Source organism: Spea bombifrons, chromosome 5, assembly GCF_027358695.1.
Source record: "Spea bombifrons isolate aSpeBom1 chromosome 5, aSpeBom1.2.pri, whole genome shotgun sequence".
NCBI classification, from domain to species: Eukaryota; Metazoa; Chordata; class Amphibia; order Anura; family Pelobatidae; genus Spea; species Spea bombifrons.
In genome coordinates, this window is record NC_071091.1 from 17,192,591 (window position 1) to 17,216,961 (window position 24,371).

General features: G+C 41.1%; 1 protein-coding gene across 2 annotated transcripts in view; it reads right to left on the reverse strand.

Annotated features, from left to right (window-relative positions):
* LOC128498121 (serum paraoxonase/arylesterase 2-like) overlaps positions 1–10,837 on the reverse strand; it is a 32,859-nt gene extending 22,022 nt beyond the window's left edge. Inside the window, exons 1-8 of one of the 2 annotated variants that reach the window (XM_053468424.1) lie at positions 10,714–10,837; positions 8,887–8,957; positions 8,128–8,183; positions 6,194–6,362; positions 4,196–4,322; positions 1,288–1,488; positions 487–568; positions 51–179 (exon numbers count right to left, since the gene is read on the reverse strand). In XM_053468424.1, the coding sequence (XP_053324399.1) occupies positions 51–179; positions 487–568; positions 1,288–1,488; positions 4,196–4,322; positions 6,194–6,362; positions 8,128–8,183; positions 8,887–8,957; positions 10,714–10,787 (909 nt within the window). In that variant the 5' untranslated portion in view covers positions 10,788–10,837. The remainder of the gene's footprint in view (positions 1–50; positions 180–486; positions 569–1,287; positions 1,489–4,195; positions 4,323–6,193; positions 6,363–8,127; positions 8,184–8,886; positions 8,958–10,713) is intronic. The other variant, XM_053468423.1, reaches the window with a different exon arrangement.
* Positions 10,838–24,371: the final 13,534 nt, after the last annotated feature.

Below are 24,371 nucleotides of genomic sequence, written 5' to 3' on the forward strand. Positions count from 1 at the left end.
TGGCATACTATATATTTTGGGTTTTCTATAGAGGAAACATAAACACTAACCTCTGATCCAGGGGGATCTTCAGAATTGTACAAGAATAGTTTCTTTCCATTTGGATGTGCTCCTGTCCAAATGTCTCCTGTGTTTGGGTCAACAAACAGATTGTCCACAAGTGTATCTAACTGCAAAACCTAAAGTAAAAAAAGTGTGCATGTTAAATAAAACATCATCATCTCCTCTGAAACAAGTGATAGTTATTTATTTAAAGTTAGTATTTTGTATATTGTTTAATATGTTTCCTGATATCTAAGTAAACCATTTTGAGGCAACAATCAGTGCCTTTTCCTTTACCCCCTGGCAACAACTCAAGACACCTGGATGATGGATGTTCATGTTTAGCTCTCTAATAAACTCATAATACCTCAATCATAATACCATCATAATTAACAATGGATTATCAAGAACAATTAAAATTCAGCAGTAATATAAGCCGCTCACCTTCACTGGGGAGAGCAACCAGTTTGTCTGTTTTTCAAAGACATTAATCGCATGACCAAGACAATCGGCTACGTAAATATACCTTTGGGAAAACATAAATGGCATAATCAGATGTCTAGCAACAAGGGATGAACTACACAGTGAGAATTCCCAGAGGAGTTAGAAGTAAAGTTAAAAATAAAAAATACAATGTCATATGCAGTCCTGGGAACTCTGAGTTTGAACCAGAGACCTCCGGGTGAAGCACCGGTTTTCCGGTTCTCCGGGTCAACACCTGAATCCCCCAGGCTGCGGGAGCGGGTGTTTCCCGCCCATTTTCCCTTTAAATGGGGGTGTTTCTCACGAGGTCAGTGGGAACACCCACCGATATCAGTGAGAACACACACCAACATCATGGGGGCGGTCCTGGCTGCGTCCCACATGGGAAGGCTCCGGGTAGCCGGAGCTCAGAAGTTCCCAGGTATGGTCATATGTCAGTGCTCCACATCACTTAGCTATGCAGAGTCCACAAGAGTGCAGGAGAAGTGCCTAAGCAGGTGTGTGAAGCCCAGGGCAGGTCCTACTTGCCCCTGCCTAAGGGTGGCCCCGAAGGTTCCCTCTATGTACTTTCTATGGGTACAAGAAAGTACATCTGATCCTTGATTTATTAAATATTCCACATTGACTAATACCCCTCGGCTTTATAGATGCTCCCACTTACCCACTGTTTGTGACATTAGCAGCATTTTCATCATATAGTCATTCTGTCAATATCTTGTCAAAGGTTTCTGGCACCCAAGTGTTTAAAGGAATATACATTACTTGTTATCAGTTGACATAGTAATTCCATTTGCCATATACAATCCAGAAGCTACTTCTTTTACTTCACTCGGGCTGTAGTAAACCACATTTGACCAAGATAATCCCAGTAACCATTCCACTATTCTCATGGTGAAAGTGCTAAAGTATTGATCGTTGGTGGCATAAAAGTTTTCGGGTCCCACAGCTACAATGTCATTAACACTGCAAGAAAGAAAAGATGTAACAGGTTAAAGGTCAGGATTATGTGACTGCGATATTTCTTAAGGCAGATTGATTAACCACTGTATTTGGGTAGACATAGTGAGTTATCAGGGCAAGAAAACTTACAAACTACCCCCTATGTCTCAGAAGAAAGCATTTTGCTTCTTTTTAAATAAACATAGTAACATAGTTCATAAGGTTGAAAAAAGACCAAAGTCCATCAAGTTCAACCTATATACATATTGTGTCCCTACTGTGTTGATCCAGAGGAAGGCAAAAAACCCTTATGAAGCAGATGCCAATTGCCCCATACCAGGGGGTAAATTCCTTCCCGACACCAAATATGGCAATCAGAATAAATCCCTGGATCAACGTTCTGTCCCTAATATCCATAACTTGTAATATTATTGCTTTCAAGAAACACGTCCAGGCTCCTTTTCAACTATTTTATTGAGTTTACCATTACCACTTCCTCTGGCAGAGAGTTCCATAGTCTCACCGCTCTTACTGTAAAGAACCCCCGTCTGTGCTGGTGTAGAAACCTTCTTTCCTCTAGCCGTAGAGGATGTCCCCTTGTTATAGATACAGTCCTGGGTATAAATAGGTCCTGGGAGTGATCTCTGTACTGCCCCCTTATATATTTATACATAGTTATTAAGTCCCCCCTAAAACGTCTTTTTTCCAAACTAAATAACCCTAATTCTGAAATAAAGCAACTGGATTTTTCAGAACAGATTGAACAGGTAATGCGGTGCTATGAAAAAGTATTGCCCCTTCCTAATTTCTTCTATCTTTGCATACTTGTCACACTTTTGTTTCAGATCATCAACTTAAGTTAATATTAAGGAAAAAAAGCTGCCCAACCCTACCTGGCCCTATGTGAAAAAGTAATTGCCCTCTTAGTTACTAAAGCAATCATATAAACAAATTAGGGTTCAATTTCACTAGACTCCCAGGCATGATTACTGCCAGCCCTGTTGAATCTTAACATCAATTAGATAGAACCTGTCTTGCAAAGTGAAGTAGACTAAAAGGTCTCAAAAAGCAGCACATGATTCCATGATCTAAAGAAATTCAAGAACAGATGAGAAGCAAAGTGATTGACATCAGTCTAGAAAGTGTTAAAAGCTCCATCCAGGAGGTCACAAAAGAATCCAGACTAACGTGTAAAGAACCGCAGGCCTCACTTGCAAGGTGAACACCACTGCTGACCAAAAAGAACACAAAAGCTCATCTCACATTTGATATAAAGCTAACACTGTGGTAGTGTGATGTTCGAGGGCTGCTTTGCTGTTTCAGCTCTTAGGCGACTTGCCAAAATTGATGGAACCATCAGGGGCATAACTAGAAACCTCAGGGCCCCGGTGCGAGAATCTGTTAAGGGCCCCCCCACCCCCCAACCCATCTATCCCTTCCTCACTATCTACCCTCTCCCTCCCTACCCCCCTTCTCACGATCTCCCTCTCCCTCCCTAACCCCGCTTCTCACGATCTACCCTCTCCCTCCCTACCCCCTTCTCACAATCTCCCCTCTCCCTCCCTACCCCCTTCTCACAATCTCCCCTCTCCCTCCCTACCCCCTTCTCACAATCTACCCTCTCCCTCCCTACCCCCCTTCTCACAATCTATCCTCTTCCTCCCTACCCCCTTCTCACAATCTACCCTCTCCCTCCCTACCCCCCTTCTCACGATCTATCCTCTCCCTCCCTACCCCCCCTTCTCCCGATCTACCCAGTCCCCCCCTACCCCCCTCTCACGATCTACCCACTCCTCCCCTTCTCACGATCTACCCACTCCCCCGCCCCTTCTCACGATCTACCCACTCCCCCGCCCCTTCTCACGATCTACCCACTCCCCCCCTTTTCACGATCTACCCACTCCCCCCCTTTTCACGATCTACCCACTCCCCCCCCTTTTCACGATCTACCCACTCCCCCCCCCTTTTTCACGATCTACCCACTCCCCCCCTTGTAGGTCACTTACCGTCAACTCCTGTGTTGGGAGCGTGAGGCGTTTGTCTCGGGTGCCGGCGCTTCACTGCTGAGTGCCGGCATATGATGTCATATGCTGGCGCTCTGCGTGAAGCGCCGGTACCCGAGACAAACGCCTCACGCTCCCAACACTGCACTCTGGGCAGCGCTGAGGCAGGCGGCGGCGACGGCGGCAGTAGTGGGGAGCAGAGGCATCCTGGATTTCTGTCAGTCAGGGGGGCCCAAGAGTTGCCGAGCGGTCGTTTTCAGCAACCGATCGGCACCCCTTGGGCCCCCCTGACTGGCAGAACTCCAGGGCCCGGTCGCAGTCATGACCCCTGCGACCCCGGTAGTTCCGCCACTGGGAACCATGATGGGCCATCAGTATGTGACCCAAAGCTAAAGCACTGTTGGATTATGCAGCAGAACAATAATCGGAAGCACACACTTAAGTCCACATCTGAATGGCTCAAAAGAAACAACATTAAGGTTTTGGAGTGACCTAGATAATGTTCGGACTTGAATCCAATTGAGATGGTGTGGCCTGACCTTAGCCAGGCAGTTCATGCTTAAAAAAAAAGTGTGGCGGAATAAAAACAATTCTGCCAAGAACAGTGACAAAAATTCCTCCACAGCGATATAAAAGACTTATTGCCAGTTATCACAAATGTTTGATTGCAGTAAAATGGCACCAAATGTTTCCACATGTAGGCTGTCACTGCATATGATTGTTATTACCTTTGTAGCAGCTCATGTTTTATTGTTTTCAGGTGTATAAGAACATTTTCCTCCTCATCAAATTTAAAAATCTCAACGGTAGATTTAGAATTTGGGTGATTGACCACGAAGAGGTAGACTGTGTCATCTAATGAGACATAACACAGAACAAAATCACAACATAGAAAATACAACGGTTTCACAATGACACATACAATTAGAAAGCTGTATGCTTTGTGCCGATGTATCACACAAAAGTTTCATGAATCGACAAAATGTCCATTTGCAGGTACTCTATGTTAGCCTTAGAGTTTTTTTTTTCAGTCTACTTACATTCTGACATTTAAAAGGACTGAAGTCCTTCCCACTAAAAGTGGGAATTTGTAGGAAAGCTTTGAATTTGGCTTCCCTGTTATCACTAGACATTATGGAAGGGAAAACTCCTGTGAGCTTCTTCTGAGCTGGCTCTGTTTTAGACTTGTGCACATGGACCAAAATTATTTGGACAAATGTTTTGTTTCATTTTTTGGTGCATTCATTTTCAGATGATATAAACACAATATCAAGGGTTGTCTAAAGTGCTCTTTAGGCATAACAGTCTCAACAGGGGAACTGTGTCAATGCGACAAGATGTATGGTCAGTATTGAGACTTTTAGGACATCTGGCAAACGCTAACAGTTCTGAGAACATTAAAAAGACAATACAAGGATCAGCTTCTGTGTAGCCATTAACACTATCAAGGGTCTTGTATAAACAAAAATGTCTCCATTGTTAATCTATATTCCTAGTAAAGGAGTACTTCAACCATATTTTCATGTTAGATGCATATAGCAGGCAACTTTGCATTGACTGAGTGCATCTTTACTGCATGCAAATCAGTGCAGGCATTCTTTAGTTACAAGAGTTGGAAAATGCCTCTATTGAAAGCAGGGAGCATTCTTTAGTACAGTTCTTGCACATGGTCAGTTGTACTGACATTATGGTAAATGGAAACTAAGCACCCATTGAAATCAATGGAAGTAGCAGTGGCATCTGGTAAACCATTTCCTTCTTTTCGTTGAAGTACAGGCGCAGAACTTCTTTTACTTTTTCTTTAACTTTGTTCAGCTGCCCCTCCTTTAAGGAACATACTCATTAACCTCGGCGTTTTCAGGATTAGGTTACTATTGCAAGTACAACACATGAAAGATCAACCCCAGTGACCTTCTCTTCAAGAAGAGCTTAGCTTGTACTGCATAACGTACAGGTAATGTGAGATGATTTTCTTGGAAAATGCAAAAAACTGAACACAGTCACTTCAATGGTTAATATTATAGTCCTGCAACCTCCTGTGAATCCCTCAAGTGCTCTCAATGTTTAATTCTACTGAATAATAGGAGGGTTTTGTTGTTTAATTAATATAACACACCCTTGTGTAGTAATATCAATTTGACGAAATACTTAATGCTGTTAGTAATCAAACTCCTTTGCGACTTCCAAAGAAGAGTATAAAACAGGATATCATAGTATAGCACTGTTTAAAAATTTAAGTATTTCTTTAAATTGATATTAATACACAAGCATGTGTTAGTTTAATTCAACAGCGCAACCCTCCTATTATTCACGGTTGTTTTGAATTACAGCTGTGTTGATTTGTAAAACATAAGAAAACCAATGTTTTGTATGTTAGACTTAAATTATCCAAACACAATGCATTGTGTGAAAAAAATAGGTTAATGTTTTCCAATCCAAAGTCTGCAAATGTCTGCAGACCCAATGTGGTCCAGAGATCTACCGGTTGTGTCGTCTAAATTCATGGCTCCCAAGTAATATTCTGTATACTTTCACATAATGTTGCATGAGTATGCATAGTATTCTTTTTTTCTGCTAAGAGGTTATGGATACATACAGCCCGCACAACAACCATTTGTGTAGCAACACTTACAACATTAGATCTAACATTCATGTCAGGGGTTATGATATCAAGACTAATCTCCCTGGTCTGTCCAAATACTGGTTAAAAAAAAGGAATGACCTACCTTTCTTGTCGATATAAGTGCTGATACCATGAGGATTAAATGAGGAAATATCAAACCCTCTACTGAATCGCAATGAACTTGGTTGCACATTTTCTTCATTCAAGTCCAACAGAAATATTTCTCCAGGTTTTTCGGGAGCAAAGCTCATCAAACCAAGGAATTTCAGACCCTATTAAAAACAAAATTAGCTTAAAAAATATGGATGTAACTTTGTTATATATATAGAGTGGAGACAGTATAAATAATAATGCAAATCTTGATAGCATTTTCTTGCAAAATATGTTCAGGGCTTGTTGAACCGGTTGAGATAAATCAGCCAGCCATTCAACCATGCAAACTGACTTAACATATTAATTTACCAAAAGCTACCAAGTAGCATTTTAGGCTTCAAGGTGAATCCATTTACGGTTCAAACTCTGTTGATCTCTGTTTATCTAGATTAAATAAACTCTTAACAAATTACAGAACTTTAAATTTACAGTCTGGAGGAATAGTGAACAAGTTCAATGGATGAGTTACGTTTGTGTCAGTTTACTTAAATCAGATTTGTAATTGTAATTTGTCATTTTATGTACTAAAACGTATCACCAGTCAAAAGTGAATTTACTTTTTAAAGATGACAAAATCGAAACAACCCAATCTTCGCACTTACATTCAGTATATATTTTTTTTTGGTGGTTCTTTTTGGCACTTTACGTATGGAACATATTTGATGTGGATATTGCTAACTGCTAAAACACTAACGCTAACTTCATTGGAAATGTTAGAAACTGAATTCTGATCTGGTCTGCTCTCTAAATAGTGTGTGTGTGAGCTTGAAAGTTTGCAACCAGAACTTGCACAAGTTGAATTAACGCCCCACGCACATATTTACTAATGCCGGTTTGCATGTGCACGCCTATTGGGAACACTGTTATGTCTGGGACAACAGAAAAGAGGGACTTGGGAGTAATTATTTTTGATGACCTAAAAATAAAAAGGCAATGTAATAAAGCATTAGAAAAAGCAAGCAGGGTGCTGGGTTGTATATCTGGAGGCATTAATAGCAGGAAGATGAAGGTGATTCTTTTCACCTAGAATATTGTGTATAGTTAAATAAAGCCCATTTCCACAAGGCTATTGACATATTGGAGAGAGTTCAGAGGCAGGCTACTAAAATGTTGAATGATTTGCAGAGTAAAAATATTAGACAAGAAAAGGGGATCTGAATATGTACAGCATGGAGGGAAGGAGAGACACTTAACTATATGAAAGGCTTTTACAAAGCAAAGGAGGGAAGTTTTTTTCAGAGGAGAATTTTTTTAGGACAAAAGGCCATAGTCTAAAACAGGAGTGTCAGATGCTTAGAGGTGTAAGGAAGATTTACTTTACCAAGTGGGATAGTCTCCTGTCAGCAGTAGAGGCTAATGCAGGGTACTGGATAAGCAATAGGACAGACTAAATGGGCCAAACGGGTCTTATCTAATGCCAAAATCTATATTTCTTAACACAAACAACTCGCAAATGTATTAGCCTATAAGTTAGTGAAGAGGTGAGATTTGTAGGTAAATAAATATCCAAAGGTAGACACAGAGCTCACCACAGTATGATGGGTCTTTAAAAGTAACCAAAACCCCCTTAGGTATAAAGATGCCATCTCTTCCTTACTATCCAACAGCTACCCATTGGGATGGGGTAAAGAAGGTGTAGGCAGACACAGGCCCCTGTTTTACATTTGGTAATTAACTTTTTTAGTTCTTTTGAAAATAATGAATAAGTTTTTTGTGAGTGTTGCAAGTGGATGTGTCTGTTATGGTGAACCCTTACCTCAACTGACTGCTGAACTTGGTAAACACCCGCACAGGGATTTGGGTGGGGGCACAGTCTCCTTTTGTTTTTGCAAATGTATCTATTTATTATTTATTAGGCACGTTAATTGAGAACATAATACTTACAGAGCTAATAAATGCAATTCCATTGGGGAGAACGTCAATGTCTTCTGATCCGGCCTCTGTAAACAGTTTTCATATAACTTTAAAAGAACCAACATTATAAAACAGATAAAGCCTCGGCAAAGAACTTTAAAAGGGCATAGAATTTCTGCACCTTAGTTTCTCATTAAATCTGGCCTCTCCGAGTAGTTTTGTAACAGGGCGGAGCAACAGGGACATCCTCTCTCACGTTTCCCTATTAGGGGAGAGGGTGTGCCCAGAGTCTCCGTCCTTTTGCAGAAGTGCTCCAGGAGATCGGGTTCACAAAGAAGCAGACAAAGAAAAAAGACACAAGTGGACAAAGAAAAAGGAAAAAATAACAAAACGAGGCAAGAAAAGAAGCGGAGCTACTGCAACATAGGACATAGGGACGCAGAAGCGGTTGGAGGAGAAAGTAGGAAGACATTGTGAGACAGTGTGAATCAGAGCATGAGAGAATGTGAGAGAGCATGATAGAATGAGTATGAGTGACAAGCACCTAGGCTTAGTTGGCTGTGCGGCAGTGCCACAGATCTGAGGTCTGAAAATCCTGATTAAAAGACAGATGTTTTAAATATGGTAATTGCATGAAGGGTCCTGGATAGCACTGGGTGCTCTTACCAAAAATTTTAACATGTATTGTGCATTCCCACAAAAACACATTCAATGTCGAGCATCCAGGCAGACTTAACCAGGGATAAGTTATTATTACTTTATAATTGCAATAAACTTTCAGGCACATACCAATTCCTTTCAACAGCTTACAATTGGGAAGGTCTTTGGGTAACACCTCTCGTGTAAGGTTCAGTCGATGTCTGTTAATCAAATAAAAATATTTTAACTGATATTTCTAATTATATACATATTGTTCAAAGTGTAAGAAGTAAGCATACAAACTATCCTCATTTGCTGAATAACTTAAATAGAAATAATAAAAAAAATATTAGTCTGAAATCTTTAAATTCTTGGTTGTATGTTTAAAACAAAACAGACTTCATTCAGTGTTTATTCCTTTCTGTAAAGTCCAAGGATGGCCTAAAATTAGATGGATTCAAAACTCTCTGCACTACAAAGTAAACAAAAAAATGGGTTTATTCACTAAAGCATGAAAACACAGAGCCCGGTGAGCTTTCCCTGCCCTTTGTATATCACCGTTAAATCAGTGGTATTTCTTGAAAAACATGTCAATGACCGAATTATGCAGGGACTACTCTGGTCTCATTTTAGGAATCCCCTACTCTCTCGTCTATCGTCCACCCGCAAAACTCATCTCTTGCAAGGTTTCTCTAGCAAGTCCATATCCCTTTTCTTCCATATAAATAAACATCTATGTATCCTAAAGAATTAACTCTCTTAGGCTAGGTTTCCACTTGGGTTTTTGTCCTGCATTTTTTTCTTGATGGAAAAACGCCAGGAAAAACGCCAAGAAAACTGCCACTGCATTTTCCTGCGTTTTGGCGTTTTTTCTGGAGTTTTTTCTGGCGTTTTAGCCTTTCTGTGGAAATTGCTTTTTTTGACCTTAGGCAGTTTTTCCAGCCTTTACAAGTTAGAAGTTTCACCCAGCTAAAAGGGATTAGGATAAATGGCAAGTATCTGCCCCCTCCTGATGTCCTTTACTTGGTAGAGTTCTACTTAAACGCCCCGGTGGACCCTTTTGTCTCTTTTCTGTGGTTTGTAAGGCATGCTTTATTTCGAATGTCTGCTCCTCTGGGAAGATTGGCCCCAAATGATGGTGCAAATTGTTTGCTGTTGCTTTTGGCACGCAGGATCCAGTTGGTTTGTTTGTTTGTAATGGCATGTTTGTTCCAAATGGTGTAAAATTCAATATTTTGTGTGAAACTGTTTGTTTCCAGCCCATTTCTCGCAGGACACACAGATACTGGCTCCATCCTCTGCATTGTAACTGTGGAAAAAAAACGCCATAAAAAACGCCAAGGCAAAACCCACATGGCTTTTTCATGGCGTTTTTTCTCTCCCATAGACTTCTATTGGAGAAAAACGCCAAGATTTCCTTGCAAAAAACGCCAGAGTGTCAACATGCTGCGATTTAGAAAAACTGCCACAGAGCCCAAAAAAGCAGAAAAACGCCAAAGAGGACTGAAAGAACGCCAAACAAAAAAACGCCAAGTGGATATGGCATTGTGCGATTTCCTATTGAAGAACAGCTAACATCTGGCTGCAGCGTTTTTTCACTAAAAAAACGCCATGTGGCTGGCGTTTTTATGGGCGTTTTTAGCAAAAAAAAAAACCAAGTGGAAACCTAGCCTTACACCTATTGTGTTTCATTAACCAATAATTTTATAACCGCAGCATGCCACCAGACCCACACATCAAAAGTGATAAGTCTGACTAATCTTAGATCATACATTAATCATGTCTTTACATGCAATGTACATAGTATTACACTACATGTTACAGAACCCTCTCCTCCCTGATCAGGAGCAATAAATGTGCAGGGTAGATAAAAGCAACATCACAGAAGAACATTATTGTATATAAGCACTAGTAGAGTCTAAAAAGTATTTAAAGTGTTACGCAATAATCAGGCTTTGCATTTAAAAAGTCACTTACCCCAGATTCACTATCCTTTCTGCTACAAAGGCTAAAATAATCCCAAATAGGGTTATTTTAAGCAGTTTTCCCATGTTTATAGTGTAAGGATGCTTTCCTGACTGCTCCAGTCTTTGCTGCAAAGTCAGCGGTGACAATTTATGGGGAACTGGTTACCCTGCGCAGAACTAGATAAAGCCTTTACCTTGCCCTTTGTACACAGTAAACAATTTGTAGCCATTGAACGAGAATGACTTGGGCATAAATGTAGATAATAAACAGTGTTAAACATCAGACAGGAGCTGCAAGGGCCAATAAGACATTGTCATTTATGAAATGGGAGCTACTAAGTTAATAAAAGGAATGGAACTCCTTAGTTAATAATACGTTGAAATTGTTTACTTAGCAAAAAAAAAAGGCGTCTTAGAGGGGATATGATTTCATTATACAAATACATACAGGATTAATAACAGCTGACCTCTAATGATCTATTGATTAATATGACTGTACAAAAAACATGACATTCATTCATGAGAAATTTTCACTTAAAGCAGCCAATCTTTACAATAAAGATGTGGAATTCACTAGCCACAGACATTGTGCTATCAGATTCGATAGATGCTTTTTAATATGGGCTCAAATTTTTTTATAGAAATATCATTGGCTATAAGGACTGGATAAGTTATAGCTTATTGATTCCGTGAAACATTAGATTGCCCTTTGGCGTCTAGAACGATTTATTCCCCTTTTTTGAAGGACAATTGGAAATTGTTTGTTTGGTTTTTTTTTTTTCCCCTTCTTCTGGATTAATAGCGATGTTGAATTTAATAGGCTGGTGTCTTTTTTTGCACGTACTTTATTTTGTAGTTTCCATGTAAACAAAATAAGATAAAAAGGTTTTGAGGATTGTAGTTGTTTTTTACTCATCAAGTGCTCTGAAACAAGCTGTTCACTAGTATTTGGTACTTATAGTGCTTAATATTGTTTTTACTAGTTTTTTAAATTCAAGTACAAAGCTCTAAACAACTGTATTTATGATGCATTTAATGCCATGTTAACTAATTGAATGATTAACTTTGATACATTGACATTCTGTGTAATTTTGTTTGTACTATTTTAGCCCAAAAATACTGTAAAATATTACCAATAAATTATCTTAATTTTGGCATATTTTACCCCAAAAGTGTTCCTTTATAGGAAGGACAGTCTCTCTTTGGGCCCCCAAATCTCTGTCTCTTTTTCCTCCCCTGACGCCCCTCTTCCTGGAGCCCTATAAGTCACAATAATATGTATTTATAAATCAAAATGCATAAATAAAATGCATTCATCTTTTTTTTATATCCATTCTCTAGTTACATTTATATAAATAGATGCCAAATTCACATACAAGGTATCAGTAAAGCCTAACCTCATAGCCATGCCTCTACTCATACTCCTTAAAATTGTTCCCCTTCCTAAATATGGAGTATGCTAAACTTGGTTTACAAATGAAATAAACATTTGTGTTGATTACGACAGTAGTATGTGTGAAGGACACCAATTAAGGCATTCTTGCATGTGTTGATTGCTGCTGTTGCTTACTGTGCCCTGAAATTCAGCTCTCCTTCTTCTCAGCCTACCACCCACAGTCTAATGGGGCATCGAAACGGGCAAATCAGGCCCTGGAGCAATTTTTACGGTGTTATGCCTCGGACCACCAGAATGACTGGTTGGACCTGTTAGTGTGTGCACAGTAATACCATCAACGGCTCCTCCCAGTTTCCCCCTTTCCTAGCGAACTATGGCTTTCAACTAGACTTGTGCATTCGTCTTCGGGCGAACATGGAAACGAACACGAAGAGTGCATTTTCGTGTTCGTTCCGAAGACACGCCGAAGAGAAGACGGCGACGGTAAAACGTAGGCGAAGACGAAGACACACACCACGAAGACCAACAGAGTCGCTCGTACAGACTTTTAAAATCCCAATGCTGCAACTTACCCGGCACATTCCACTGGTCTCCCTGTTCTATCAGTTAAATGTCCGTACGAACGACTTTATTGGTCGCTCGTACGGACATTTAACTGATAGAACAGGGAGACCAGTGGGATGTGCCGGGTAAGTTACAGCACCAGGAGCCTAAAAGTATGTACGAGCGACCAACAGAGTCGCTCGTACAGACTTTTAAAATCCCAATGCTGCAACTTACCCGGCAGATCCCACTGGTCTCCCTTTTCTATTAGTTAATAAATGATAGAACAGGGAGACCAGCGGGATCTGCCGGACAATTACGGCACCAGGAGTTTAACAGTCTGTACGAGCGACCCTATTGGTCGCCAGCAGGGGGCTCGTCTGCCATCAACCAATGGCAGACGAGCCCCCTGCTGACGACTAATAGAGTTGCTCATACGGACATTTAAACTCCTGGCGCCAGAGCGGCTTTAACCCCGTATTAACCCCTTAACCGGGGAAAACGAAGAAAACCCGAACACGAAGAATGTCCGCGAATATTCGCCCGAAGGGAAGACAGGACCAGGCGAATATTCGCGGAATACGAAGTTTTTTTTTTGCCGAAGACGAGCACGAAGACGAACACGAAGAGCCCCCTGGTGCCCAAGTCTAGTTTCAACCCTCCATGTTGTCCAATATGTTTGCGCCACAAGGGATTCTGGCATTGGAGGAACATCTTCAGGAGCTCCTCTCCACATGGGTACAGGTCTAGAATGTCCTCAGGGCAGATACAAGCTCCTGGCCGATGGCAGAGGCCTGCCCGCACCCTCCTACCAGGCCGGGGAGAGGGTTTGGTTGTCTTCTCATAACCTTCGGCTGCACGGACCATCACAAAAGCTAGCCCCCCTAATACATCCGTCTGTTCCGTATCATCCGCAGGGTCAACCTGGTCACATATGCGTTAGATCTTCCTTCCAGCATGCAGATACATAATGTGTTCCACATGTCCCTTCTCAAGCCATTGACATGCAACCGTTTTACCACCTCTGCCCCACGCCCTTGGCCGGTTCTGGTTGACAACCATGAGGTTCGCTCCATCGGTGACTCTCGTAAAGTCAGAGGGCGCAATATCTGGTCCACTGGAAGCGTTACGGTCCAGAGGAATGCTCCTGGGTACCAGCTTCCGGTATCCATGCCCCCTGCCTCCTTTGTTCCTTCCATGCCTGCTTTCCCCTGAAGCCTGGACCCCCGCGGGGAGGGGGAGCCGTTGAGAGGGGGTACTGTCACAGTTCTCTCCTGATTTCAAATGAGAAGCCTTTCCTCCCTGTGTCAGGCTGACTCAGCTGATTGCTAATGGTCAGTCTTGCACTCCCTGTGTCAGACTGACTCAGCTGTCTAAAGAACTGCCTTACAGTTACCATAGTTACCCACCTGGCTGCTATCAGGCAATTCCTTTCAGGCTATTTAAGCAGCCAGTCCCATTTTCTCTTTGCCATTGTGTCTGTTCCAGCTTCCAAGTGCATTATTTTGTATCCTGTGTTCCTGTGTATGACCTGGCTTCATCTGACTTCTCTCCTGGCTCCCGATCCATGGCTATTGCATACTGACTTCGCTGATCTTCGTATCCCTGAACCCAGCTCGTCTAACTACCCGTCCTGGCTACCAAACCTGGCTTGTCTTTTGATTACATTTTGGACTATGAGTCTGTACTTTGCATTTGTCTTATTAAAGGTGTTATTATATTCTACCTTTTGTGTCTGTCTGGTTCCTGGTTCCATACAATGTGTTAGCATGAGTCAGGGGCTAATCTAATCTAAACGGCCGCTGGGTGCTGATGCCGCCGGCCGGCGCTTCTTTAATACTTTTTTAAAAAATTTAATATGGCAAGCCAGATCGGCTATTAAATGAAAAAAAAAATAGTATTAAAGCAGCGGCCGTATGCGATGGCCACCAAGTGATTGGAGCAGCGTGAGGGGTGAAAGCTCCACCCCCTCACACTCACCTTTCACCCCTCACGCTGCTCCCATCACTATGCAGCCATCAGACCATAACCATAACTGCCCCTAAATTAACCCCCACCTCCCCTAACTTTCAGTAGTCCAAATATATATATATATATATATATATATATATATATATATACACACACACATATTATATATATCTATATATATATATACATATACTTACAGTTAGATGAGTGTCACAGCCATGTGGTTCTGGCCTGGAGAAGGAAGGGGCGGGGCCAGTTGTCACAGTGATTACAGGGAGGGGGAGTAAGTAGGAGCTGCTGCTGTGAGACGGTGAGTCAGACTAAACGGATTATATAATGAGGGGGATTTTTCAGAGCGTTTGCTCTGAAAAAACCCTCATTTTATAATCGATAATAATCGATTCAACTAATCGATAATGAAATTCGTTGCCAACGAATTTCATTATCGATTATTATCGATTTTATCGATTAGTTGTTGCAGCCCTACATACAAACAAACATTCCCGCCCCCGCTTACCTCTCCTCGCACCTGCAGCGTTCCCTCTGGCTGCTCATGTGACCTCAATACGCTTCAGTTTCCCTGTGTGGTTTCAAAATAGTTTAGAAAGGGCCCTTCTGACCTGGAACCATGTGGTCCAGATAGGAAGGGCTGTTTCGAAACTATCTTAAATCGATACGAGGAGACACGAACAAAGGGTCACACCGGGCCCCCTAGAGGCACGGGCCCCATCGCAGCTGCGACCGCTCTAGTTACGCCAGTGTGCATTTTTTTTAGTTTGAGAGTGTTTAAAATGTGTGCCAGTGTGTATGTTACCGGGTGTTGGGTATTTTTTTTTCTTCAAATTAACCCTTCCTCCTTTATCTGCCCAGGACTTCTATCTCTCCACGCTCCCCCCCCCCTGGCCTCCACTACAGATATCCGGAGTGCTGAATAATCCAGTAAACAAAATAAATAGAAGGATAAAAGTAGTACTCGTGGGGCCGTCTGGCTTTGGTTGAGCAGGAACGCGAGTAGCCTACACAGAGCCCTGACCTTAACCCCTTTGAACACTTTTGGGATTAATTGAATCGTCGATTGTGAGACAGGCCTTCTCATCCGACATCAGTGCCTGACCTCACAAATTCTCTTTTGGCTGAATAACCACGAATTCCTAAATATACACTCCAAAATCGTGTGGGACAGTGGAGGATGTTACTGCCGCAATAAGGTTGGGGGGCAACTTCATATTAATTCCCATGGTCTTGAAATTGGATGTCCAACAAGTTTATATAGATGTGATCAGGGCCAGCCTTAGGGGAGTGCGACCTGTGCGACCGCACAGGGCGCCATGGTAGCAGGGGCGCCTGCCCGGGACTTAAATTAAAACATCGTTTTTTTTTTTTGTTGTTTTTTTTAAAACTTTATTTAACATTATTCGTGAAGTTCTCAGCAACCGCTCGACGCCCCTCACTCTCCGTGACTCCATCGCGGTGCCGGCATCTCATGTTGAGTGCCGGACTATTCAACATGAAATGCCGGCACCGCGGCAGAGCGAGAAGATGAATGCCTCCCGCTCTCACCGCAGGACACCGGCAACAAGGTAAGTGAGAGGGGGTGTAGTTTGAAGGGGCAGAGGGGGGGAGTAGTTTGAAGGGGCAGAGGGGGGTGTAGTTTGAAGGGGCAGAGGGGGGTGTAGTTTAAAGGGGCAGAGGGGGGATAGTTTGAAGGGGCAGAGGGGGGTAGTTTGAAGGGGCAGAGGGGAGGGGTAGTTTGAGGGGGTAGTTTGAAGGGGCAGAGGGGGGGTAGTTTGAAGGGGCAGAGGGGGGGTAGTGAAGGGGGGGCTCCAGAGGAGTAGTCCGCACAGGGCGCCACAACGCCTAAGGCCGGCTCTGATGAGAGGTAATATGTTGTATGATGTGTTTAAGAAATGTTTCTTTTTAGTGACTTTGGTTCTTTAGTTAATTTCCTGTACACTAAGCAGGTTGCTCAGAGTGCATCAGATTGCACTGTGATCAAGCTGAATGGCAGCAAAAATCTGGTGACCTATTATAAAACAGCCCTGGTTATAATTATATATTAATGTGTTCATTTTCTAACACTTATTAGTAACAACTAAATTCCTGCTAACACCTGGGTAGTTATCACCCCAATTCTATTTCAAGAACAGCTGGATTGTTATGTGGAGGCTGGCCCAGTCTAGAACAAGATAAGCCAGTTTTGTTGCTCCTGTAGGAACAATCAGATGTTCCCATCATTCTTTTGCTGTGTGTAAAGTAGGGTCTCCTCAACAGCACTGCTCCTTTCACTTTGCAGGGAGAGGGAGGTCTTTTAATACATAATAACATAACAAACAGACAAAAAAGGAGAAGAGGGCTCTGCTCTTGCAAGCTTGCAATCTAATTATTGGTGGTACAGCATAACTCTTATAACTATATACTGAGCCAGACAATGATGGTGGTACAGCATAACGCTTATAACTATATACTGAGCGAGACATTAACAGCCCTACTATTATAATGTGGTCCATACCTTTATTCCCATTTTTAACGTCTTATTTCTCAGGATTTAGCAGAGCTTATCATACAGGTACCAAAGAAATAATTTTATATAAATGGTAAGGTCCCTCTATTCATAATGAATAATTGAGGGTATAATAAAATAAAGGGACTTGAGAATTGTAAACCAAACTCTGTTTATTGAGTATATATATAATACAAACAATAATTAATTTGAATCCAAAAGTGTATCTATATAGCAGAGTTCATAAGTATAATGCTTGCCAATTGTCAGGGTCCATCCAGGCTGCGGAGCTGCATATCTCTGTTTTTCCCTGCCTTGCCTCAGTTCCCATGTTTTGCTGTGGTCCACTCCTGGATTTCCGTATGCTGTCCTGAACCTCTGATTCCTTGAATCCAGTCTGCTCTTTGCTTCAGCTCCTGTTTCCTTTATAAGGTGTGTCCCACCCGTTTGTTCTGTTTGTCTCAGTCTGTAGTCTAAAGGTTTGTCCTTCTCGGTTCTGTGTTTGGATTCAATGTTTAGTTTATCAGCACTTTCGTATGCAGGGCTTAGCGTTAGGACCCACCGTTATTGGAGTACTTTGGCGTAGTGGTGGACTAAGCATACTATGGCCATATGATGTGACGGAATCTCCAATTGTTATCTCATAGTCCTAGGCTAGTTCCTGTATTCATGTTTGTCTGTCTCTTATGTACCTTTGCCCTTCTTCCCTGAATCAACTGAGGATTTCGGTTCCTCTCTCCTCTCCCCATGTCCCAGTTAAGTAGTCCTATCCTTGCTTAAAGGGGAAGCGTCCGAGGATTCTGGCTCCTCACTCCTTCCCCTGTGTTCCTTGCCTTGTTCCCTGTCCTTTGTTGTGCCCTGTATCATGTATGTCTTGTATGGTTATGTTCCTTGCTCGGTCTCCCTGTTCCTTGCTCTGTCCTTGCTTGCTACGTTTCTGTTGATACTCTGCTTAGCTTCCATTGTCCCAGCCTGCAGCATCCTGACATGATTTTAGTGCTATGTATCATGCCTGCTCCAGGGTGCCTGCAGGATATCTCCAAGTTTAGTTCGGATTTCCACATCCAGCCAAGTTTAGTTCTGCTCTGTTCTGGACTACACCTGCTGCTATGTCAGGGCGCTGGTATATGGCTGCACAACCCTAGGTACTCAACACCCCGGTGAGTGCGGTCGCCCTGCACCAGGCCCTGTCCAACTCCACTCCTGCGCAATACCTCCTGAACTCCATCTTTGGGCGCGCTGGGTCATTACAGTTGCCTGTATGGACCCAGTTTCCTGACACCAATAGAGATAATAATTTGCAAAATACCCGTGGGATACAGTCTCTCAGTAAGCGCCGTACTCCGCCCCCCCAAACTTGCGATCTCCCTATCTTATATACTTTTGTCTTGGCCTAAAGTTGGCATTGTCCCATGGGATGACGTTGACTATGTCACTCAAAGTTGTTTACCATGAACGGACACCTGCAAACCTTGAACATGTCACTCAAAGTTGTTTACCACGAAACCCACCTATAAGATCATGACACATAATATGTAAGTTTTACAAAAACAAAGCACAAAGCTCAAACGGAGACAATTGACCATCGTACGTTATGACTGCCTGATATCTACTAGTATACTTACAATATTATAAATGAAAGTGTGAGTACACTAAATCTTAATAGATAATTATATATTGCATTAATCTTATCATAAGCCATTACATTAATCATGAAGAAATTAAAAAGCAAATATTTTATCATAAGCCTATAACAACCACATCAGCCTTTTTTTTCCAGGACAGATATAACTTTTACATTTTGCTGACCAGCCCAGATAACATGCTGTCCTGCAGTATGGAGAAGGGAAGGAACCAACTAGTCAGATATGCATCCCCCATACTGCATGGCAGCATCTTATCTGTGCTGGCGGCATCAATACACGGGGGGGGGGGGGGGCAGCTGAGGCCATTACATAAATCAATACTAAAGGAAGGGGTAGGCTGGGGGTGATACACAAGGGGGCATCTACTAGTTCCATAATCAAATAAACAACCAGGACTTCCGTTTAACTCAGCACTCTTCTTCTCAGTAGAAAGGACCAAAGTCGCTACACCACTTAATCTGCAGCGAGTGGTACCTCGTCTACGGGTACATTCGGATCCCTCAAAAATCTTATTCCATACAGCTCACCTTCTTCAGTTCAGAGAGAAGCAAGGCCTCTGCGTCATCCAGTGGCAAGCCTGGGGGCAGATGTGCATAACGAGGGGAAGGTTGGAAAATAAAAGCAAATAAAAACAAAATATTTTTCTCAATCTAGCTTTTATTTAAAAAAAATAGTTTACTTAGTTTACATGAATTAACATTTACTGGTAAAACTTTTTTCTTATAGGGCCATTTTATATTCAGGCCTTTTCTTTTTTTCCTAAATTAATAATCAGATTCTGGGGGGTCGTTTTATAATCAGGCAAATATGGCAATTTTGGGCTCTTCTTTACCAGTAAATCCACAAAGTATATATATATAAAAAACAACACATTGAAACATCATTTTTCACCTAGTGTACTCTCAGAAATAAAAAATCGGTTGGGGCTAATTCCCCAAGCAAAAAACCTTAGCAAAAAACCAAAAGATTTTCAGACATGTGGAAGGTGTAAGATGTGTGTCAACTTACCGAAAAAAACCCACCAGTTTCACTTGCACACAAACAGGAACAACATAAATAAAAAAGCATTAACTGCAATACCTGGGAACACTTAGTAAATATTAGAAATAAAAGACACTGCAATTCATGTACAAAATTCTCCATGGAAACCTTTAATATTGTGGGGATAGATGTAGTGCCACCAAATTGGAGGGGGGCAATTATGTAGACAATATCTCCAAAAAAGAAACTGAATGGATTTTTAAACTTAGGACCTATCAAAAAGGAGGGCCCAACACCGATTTAAATATAATATCCTTTATTTAGACTATTACAGCATTTAATTTTAACTGTAACATTTAAATTGCAACATTATTTTTGGTGATTCAGTTCTAATATATGCCAATATATATCCATATGTGAGACACTATAAATACATTTATTATCACACATAATACTTTCTCTTGGCCTATGTTTTAATGTGAAGTAGGCATTGTCACATTTACCTTCATTGCACTATATCTCTCTTTCTCCCTAAGATATTTTAGATATTTCTTTTCCATTATATTCCTTTCATTGATTTTCCATATAAACACACATAAAAAATGTAAATATACATACATTAGCCATTTTCATTCTATTTATGTTTTTCTATATATTTAGATTTTCCCTATACGTATATAAAAATTGATATATATATATATATATATATACGTAAATATCATTATAAAATTCATAAATAATACATAATGTCTACTGAAGCATTTCGGATATTTTATTGTACATTCGTTTTCTATTCTAAATTAACATATAAATTATCATTATACAATACATTAATTGATTAGGTATTCTTTACTATAATGTAGATACATAAATATGCATTTGTATTTTTTCGGAAACACTCTATAACGGAGAAACTGTCTGATGTCACTCTCCCCTGGCTGGACTCTTGGTAACATGGAAAGATAGATTGGATGACCTACCGTATTTGCTCGATTATAAGGCGAGGTTTTCTTCAGAGCAAACGCTCTGAAAAATACCCCTCGTATTATAATCGGGGCCGTCTTATAATGAGACCTCAAATAGGTCCGACTGTGAGACTAACATCCAGATCCCCCACAGTGCTGCAGGGGACCTGGATCCTCCTGTCTTATGACCCCCATTTAACCCCCCCGCCCCAAACTTACCGGTGCTTCTGACTTCCAGGTGCGGGGAATTCTCTCTGACAGTCGGGGAAGGTCTGCACAATGGACGCAGACAACCCCCGCTGCTAACCGCACCTCCTTCCGACTGCAGCGGAAGTTGCCTACGTGAATCGCGTAGACGTCTACCTGCTGCCCAGACAACACACCGGGAGTCAGAAGCACCGGTAAGTTTGGCATGGTGGGGCAAGCCCCACCATGCCATAAACCAGTGGTGTACTTTTTTTACAGCATGTACTTTTAAGAAAATATATTTTTTAGCAAAAAAAACACAATGTCCAAAAATAAAAAAATAAATATTTCGATGCCATTTCATCTGTAGAAATGCCTTATACCCCCTATATGCCACTCTGCCCCACAGATATGCCTTATACCCCTATATGCCACTCCGCCCCCGGATATGCTTATACCCTATATTTGCCACTCTGCCCCCCAGATTTGCATTTTACCCCTATATGCCACGCTGCCTCCCTGGTATGCCTTATACCCCCTATATATGCCGTGTCAATGTTTAATGCTATATCCATGTATCATGCAACAGGGGCGCCTGCCCGGGACTTAAATTAAAACATTGGGGGGGGGGTGTTTTTTTTTTAACTTTATTTAACATCCTCCATGTTAAATAAAGTGTTTTTTTTTAAAGGATGTTAAATAAAGTTAAAACAAAAAAAAACTGTGTTTCAATTTAATTCCTGGGCGGTCGCTCGTGAAGTTTTCAGCAACCATTTGGCGCCCCTCACTCTCCGAGACTCCGTTGCGGTGCTGGCGTTTCATGCTGAGTGCTGGAATTATGCCACACCGCGGCAGAGCGGGAAGACGGCTCCCATCGCAGGACTCCGGCAACAAGGTAAGTAAGGATAGGGAGAGGGGGCAGAGGGGGAGATTTTTTTCCTTTCTTTTTTTTTGGGATGGGGGGCGCCAGAGGAGTAGTCCGCACAGGGCGCCAGAACACTTAAGGCCGGCTCTGGATGTGATGGTCAGATGTTGATGTTGTACTTGTGGTCATATAACTTAAACTCATTTAAACTCTAATAACATCAGAGCTGCTGTAAAACTCATCTGCTCAACTATTCACATGTAACAAATTAGCATAAAGCAGCATCAGCCGGGGAATATCTCTTTGCACCGACAGAATCTTCTATTGCACCCATATTGCAAAAATGATGGACTTAACTTGCACCTGCACCCGTGTTGCACCTAAGGACTTGTTTTATTTATTTAGTATTATAAATATGTGCAGGAATATTTTCTCTGTTAGACACGTTATGCAAACAGAAATATTCCCTGGCTGTCGCTTTATGCTAATTTTCTCAAAGTTACTTTGTTACATGTGAATAACTGAACAGCTCGGATATTATTAGAGTTTAAAGGATTTTCAAGAAACATTTTTTTCCTCACTCCAGTTGTCCTTTAATTCAACTTCCTCTACGTGTTTATGTCTTGTTTCCATGGCAACCGGACAGGTGACTGGGATTCTGAAAACAAACATTTTGGACGGATTTCGTCCAAACTTAAAACAGAGACAGACAAATTTCGTCGACTATGAAGAAATGTTTCCCCCGAAAACAAACACGGAAACGAACCTTCTTTTGCCAGCGCCCAAGTCTAATATATATATAATTATTATTATTAATTGTTTTATATAGCACCATCAAATTCCGTAGCGCTGTACAATGGGTAGACAGGACATAACAAGCATGCACATCTTAAAGAAAAGGAAGAGCAAGATTGGGGTATTAAATCCCTATAAACCAAAGCTATATACAAGTAAAACCAATTTGAAACAAGAAAAGTATAAACTTAACTTTTATGGACTTGTCTAAAATAGATAATAGACAAATATACATGCATTTGGATTCGTAAGAAATTGTATTTTAATGAAATTTGTGAATTTTGTTAATTCGTACCAATGTCTGAAAATGAGCTGTCAATGGCCTGCCCCCTCCTGAGCCAACAAAGTGCTTGTTTCTGTAAATAAATTAATATGCTGTAAGCATACTACCATATGTGTGTTAGTATGCTATTGTGTGTAAGTATGTAAGTGTGTGTGCGTGTAAGTAAATGTTATGTGTGAGATGTGATATGTGATAGTTATGAGGGAGTCATGTATGACTTGTGATGTCTGAGGGAGCGAGGTGTTATATGTGATGGGTGGGAGATTTTATATGTAGTAGTTGTGAGTGAATGAGGTGTTATGTGTGAGGTAGCGACGTGTGATGTTTGATAGGTGCGAGGGATTAAGTTTTTATATGTGATAGGTGTGGCAGAGTATGGTGTTATGTGTGATCATTGTGAATTGTTATATGTTATATGTAATAGGCGTGAGGGGGGTGAGGTTTGATATGTGATAGGTTTGATGGGAGTGAGGCATGTTGATAGAGTAGAGAATGTTTTAGTGAGTGTCAGTTATGGTAAAGGCGTGTGTTCTAGTGCATATATATATATATATATATATATATATATATATATATATATATATATATATATATATATATATATATATATATATATATATATTAGTTACTGGGGGGGTTAAGGGTCTGAAAGGCCTCATGGCTTTTCCTGCCCATGGGCCAGTAGGTGCCAGAACTCTCCTGGTTAGTGTATTAGTATGTTATTGTATGTATGTTGTTAGTGTGTGTGTAAGTATGTTAGAGTGTGTATAGGTATATAACTGCATATATGTGTAGGAGGATCTTGGGGGCCCAAACCATAGGTCTCACAGAGGGCTTCAGCATTTTTTGTTAGGGCACTAAAAAAAATCACCACTTCTTATGATTAATAATGAAAAATGAGTATTTGAATATTAAAAAGATTTGTATTAAAAAGATTTGTACGAACAGAAGTCAGCAATGGCAAAAGTTTCTTCTCTCCCCAGGCCCCCCTAAATGGACACTTTACTGTTCCATAAATCACAAACTATGATTCATTTTATTAAGTCAAAAGAAGTAAACCCATTAATTACATACCACCCTTCATGTTTTCATTATTACACTGATGAAGAAAACATACATACCAACACAGATGTGTACTTTCTGACACAACAGTGAAACTGACACAGCCTTAAAATGCCATCAACATTTCACATAGAAGCCATGTTTTTATTAATTTCATGAAGAAACACTATAACTGTAATAGATAAACATGCAACCGTTCATATTCGAGGACAAAAATACAAGTTGAAATTACAAATGTTACTAAAATAAAAGCTGAAACCTCTCTCTTTATCCACTGAACCTCCTGGAGCACTTCTGCATCACAGGGGAGAGGTTGTCCCACTGCTGCGTGCCAAGGCTCCAGCTTCTTGCACAAGTGCTCCTGGAGGCCAGGGTTACATTAATACAGGATTTGTTGTTTGCAATACTATAGCTGCAGTATTCAACGCAAGTGCTGCAAAAAATACAGGGAAACTGTTAATTCTTCCATAGGATC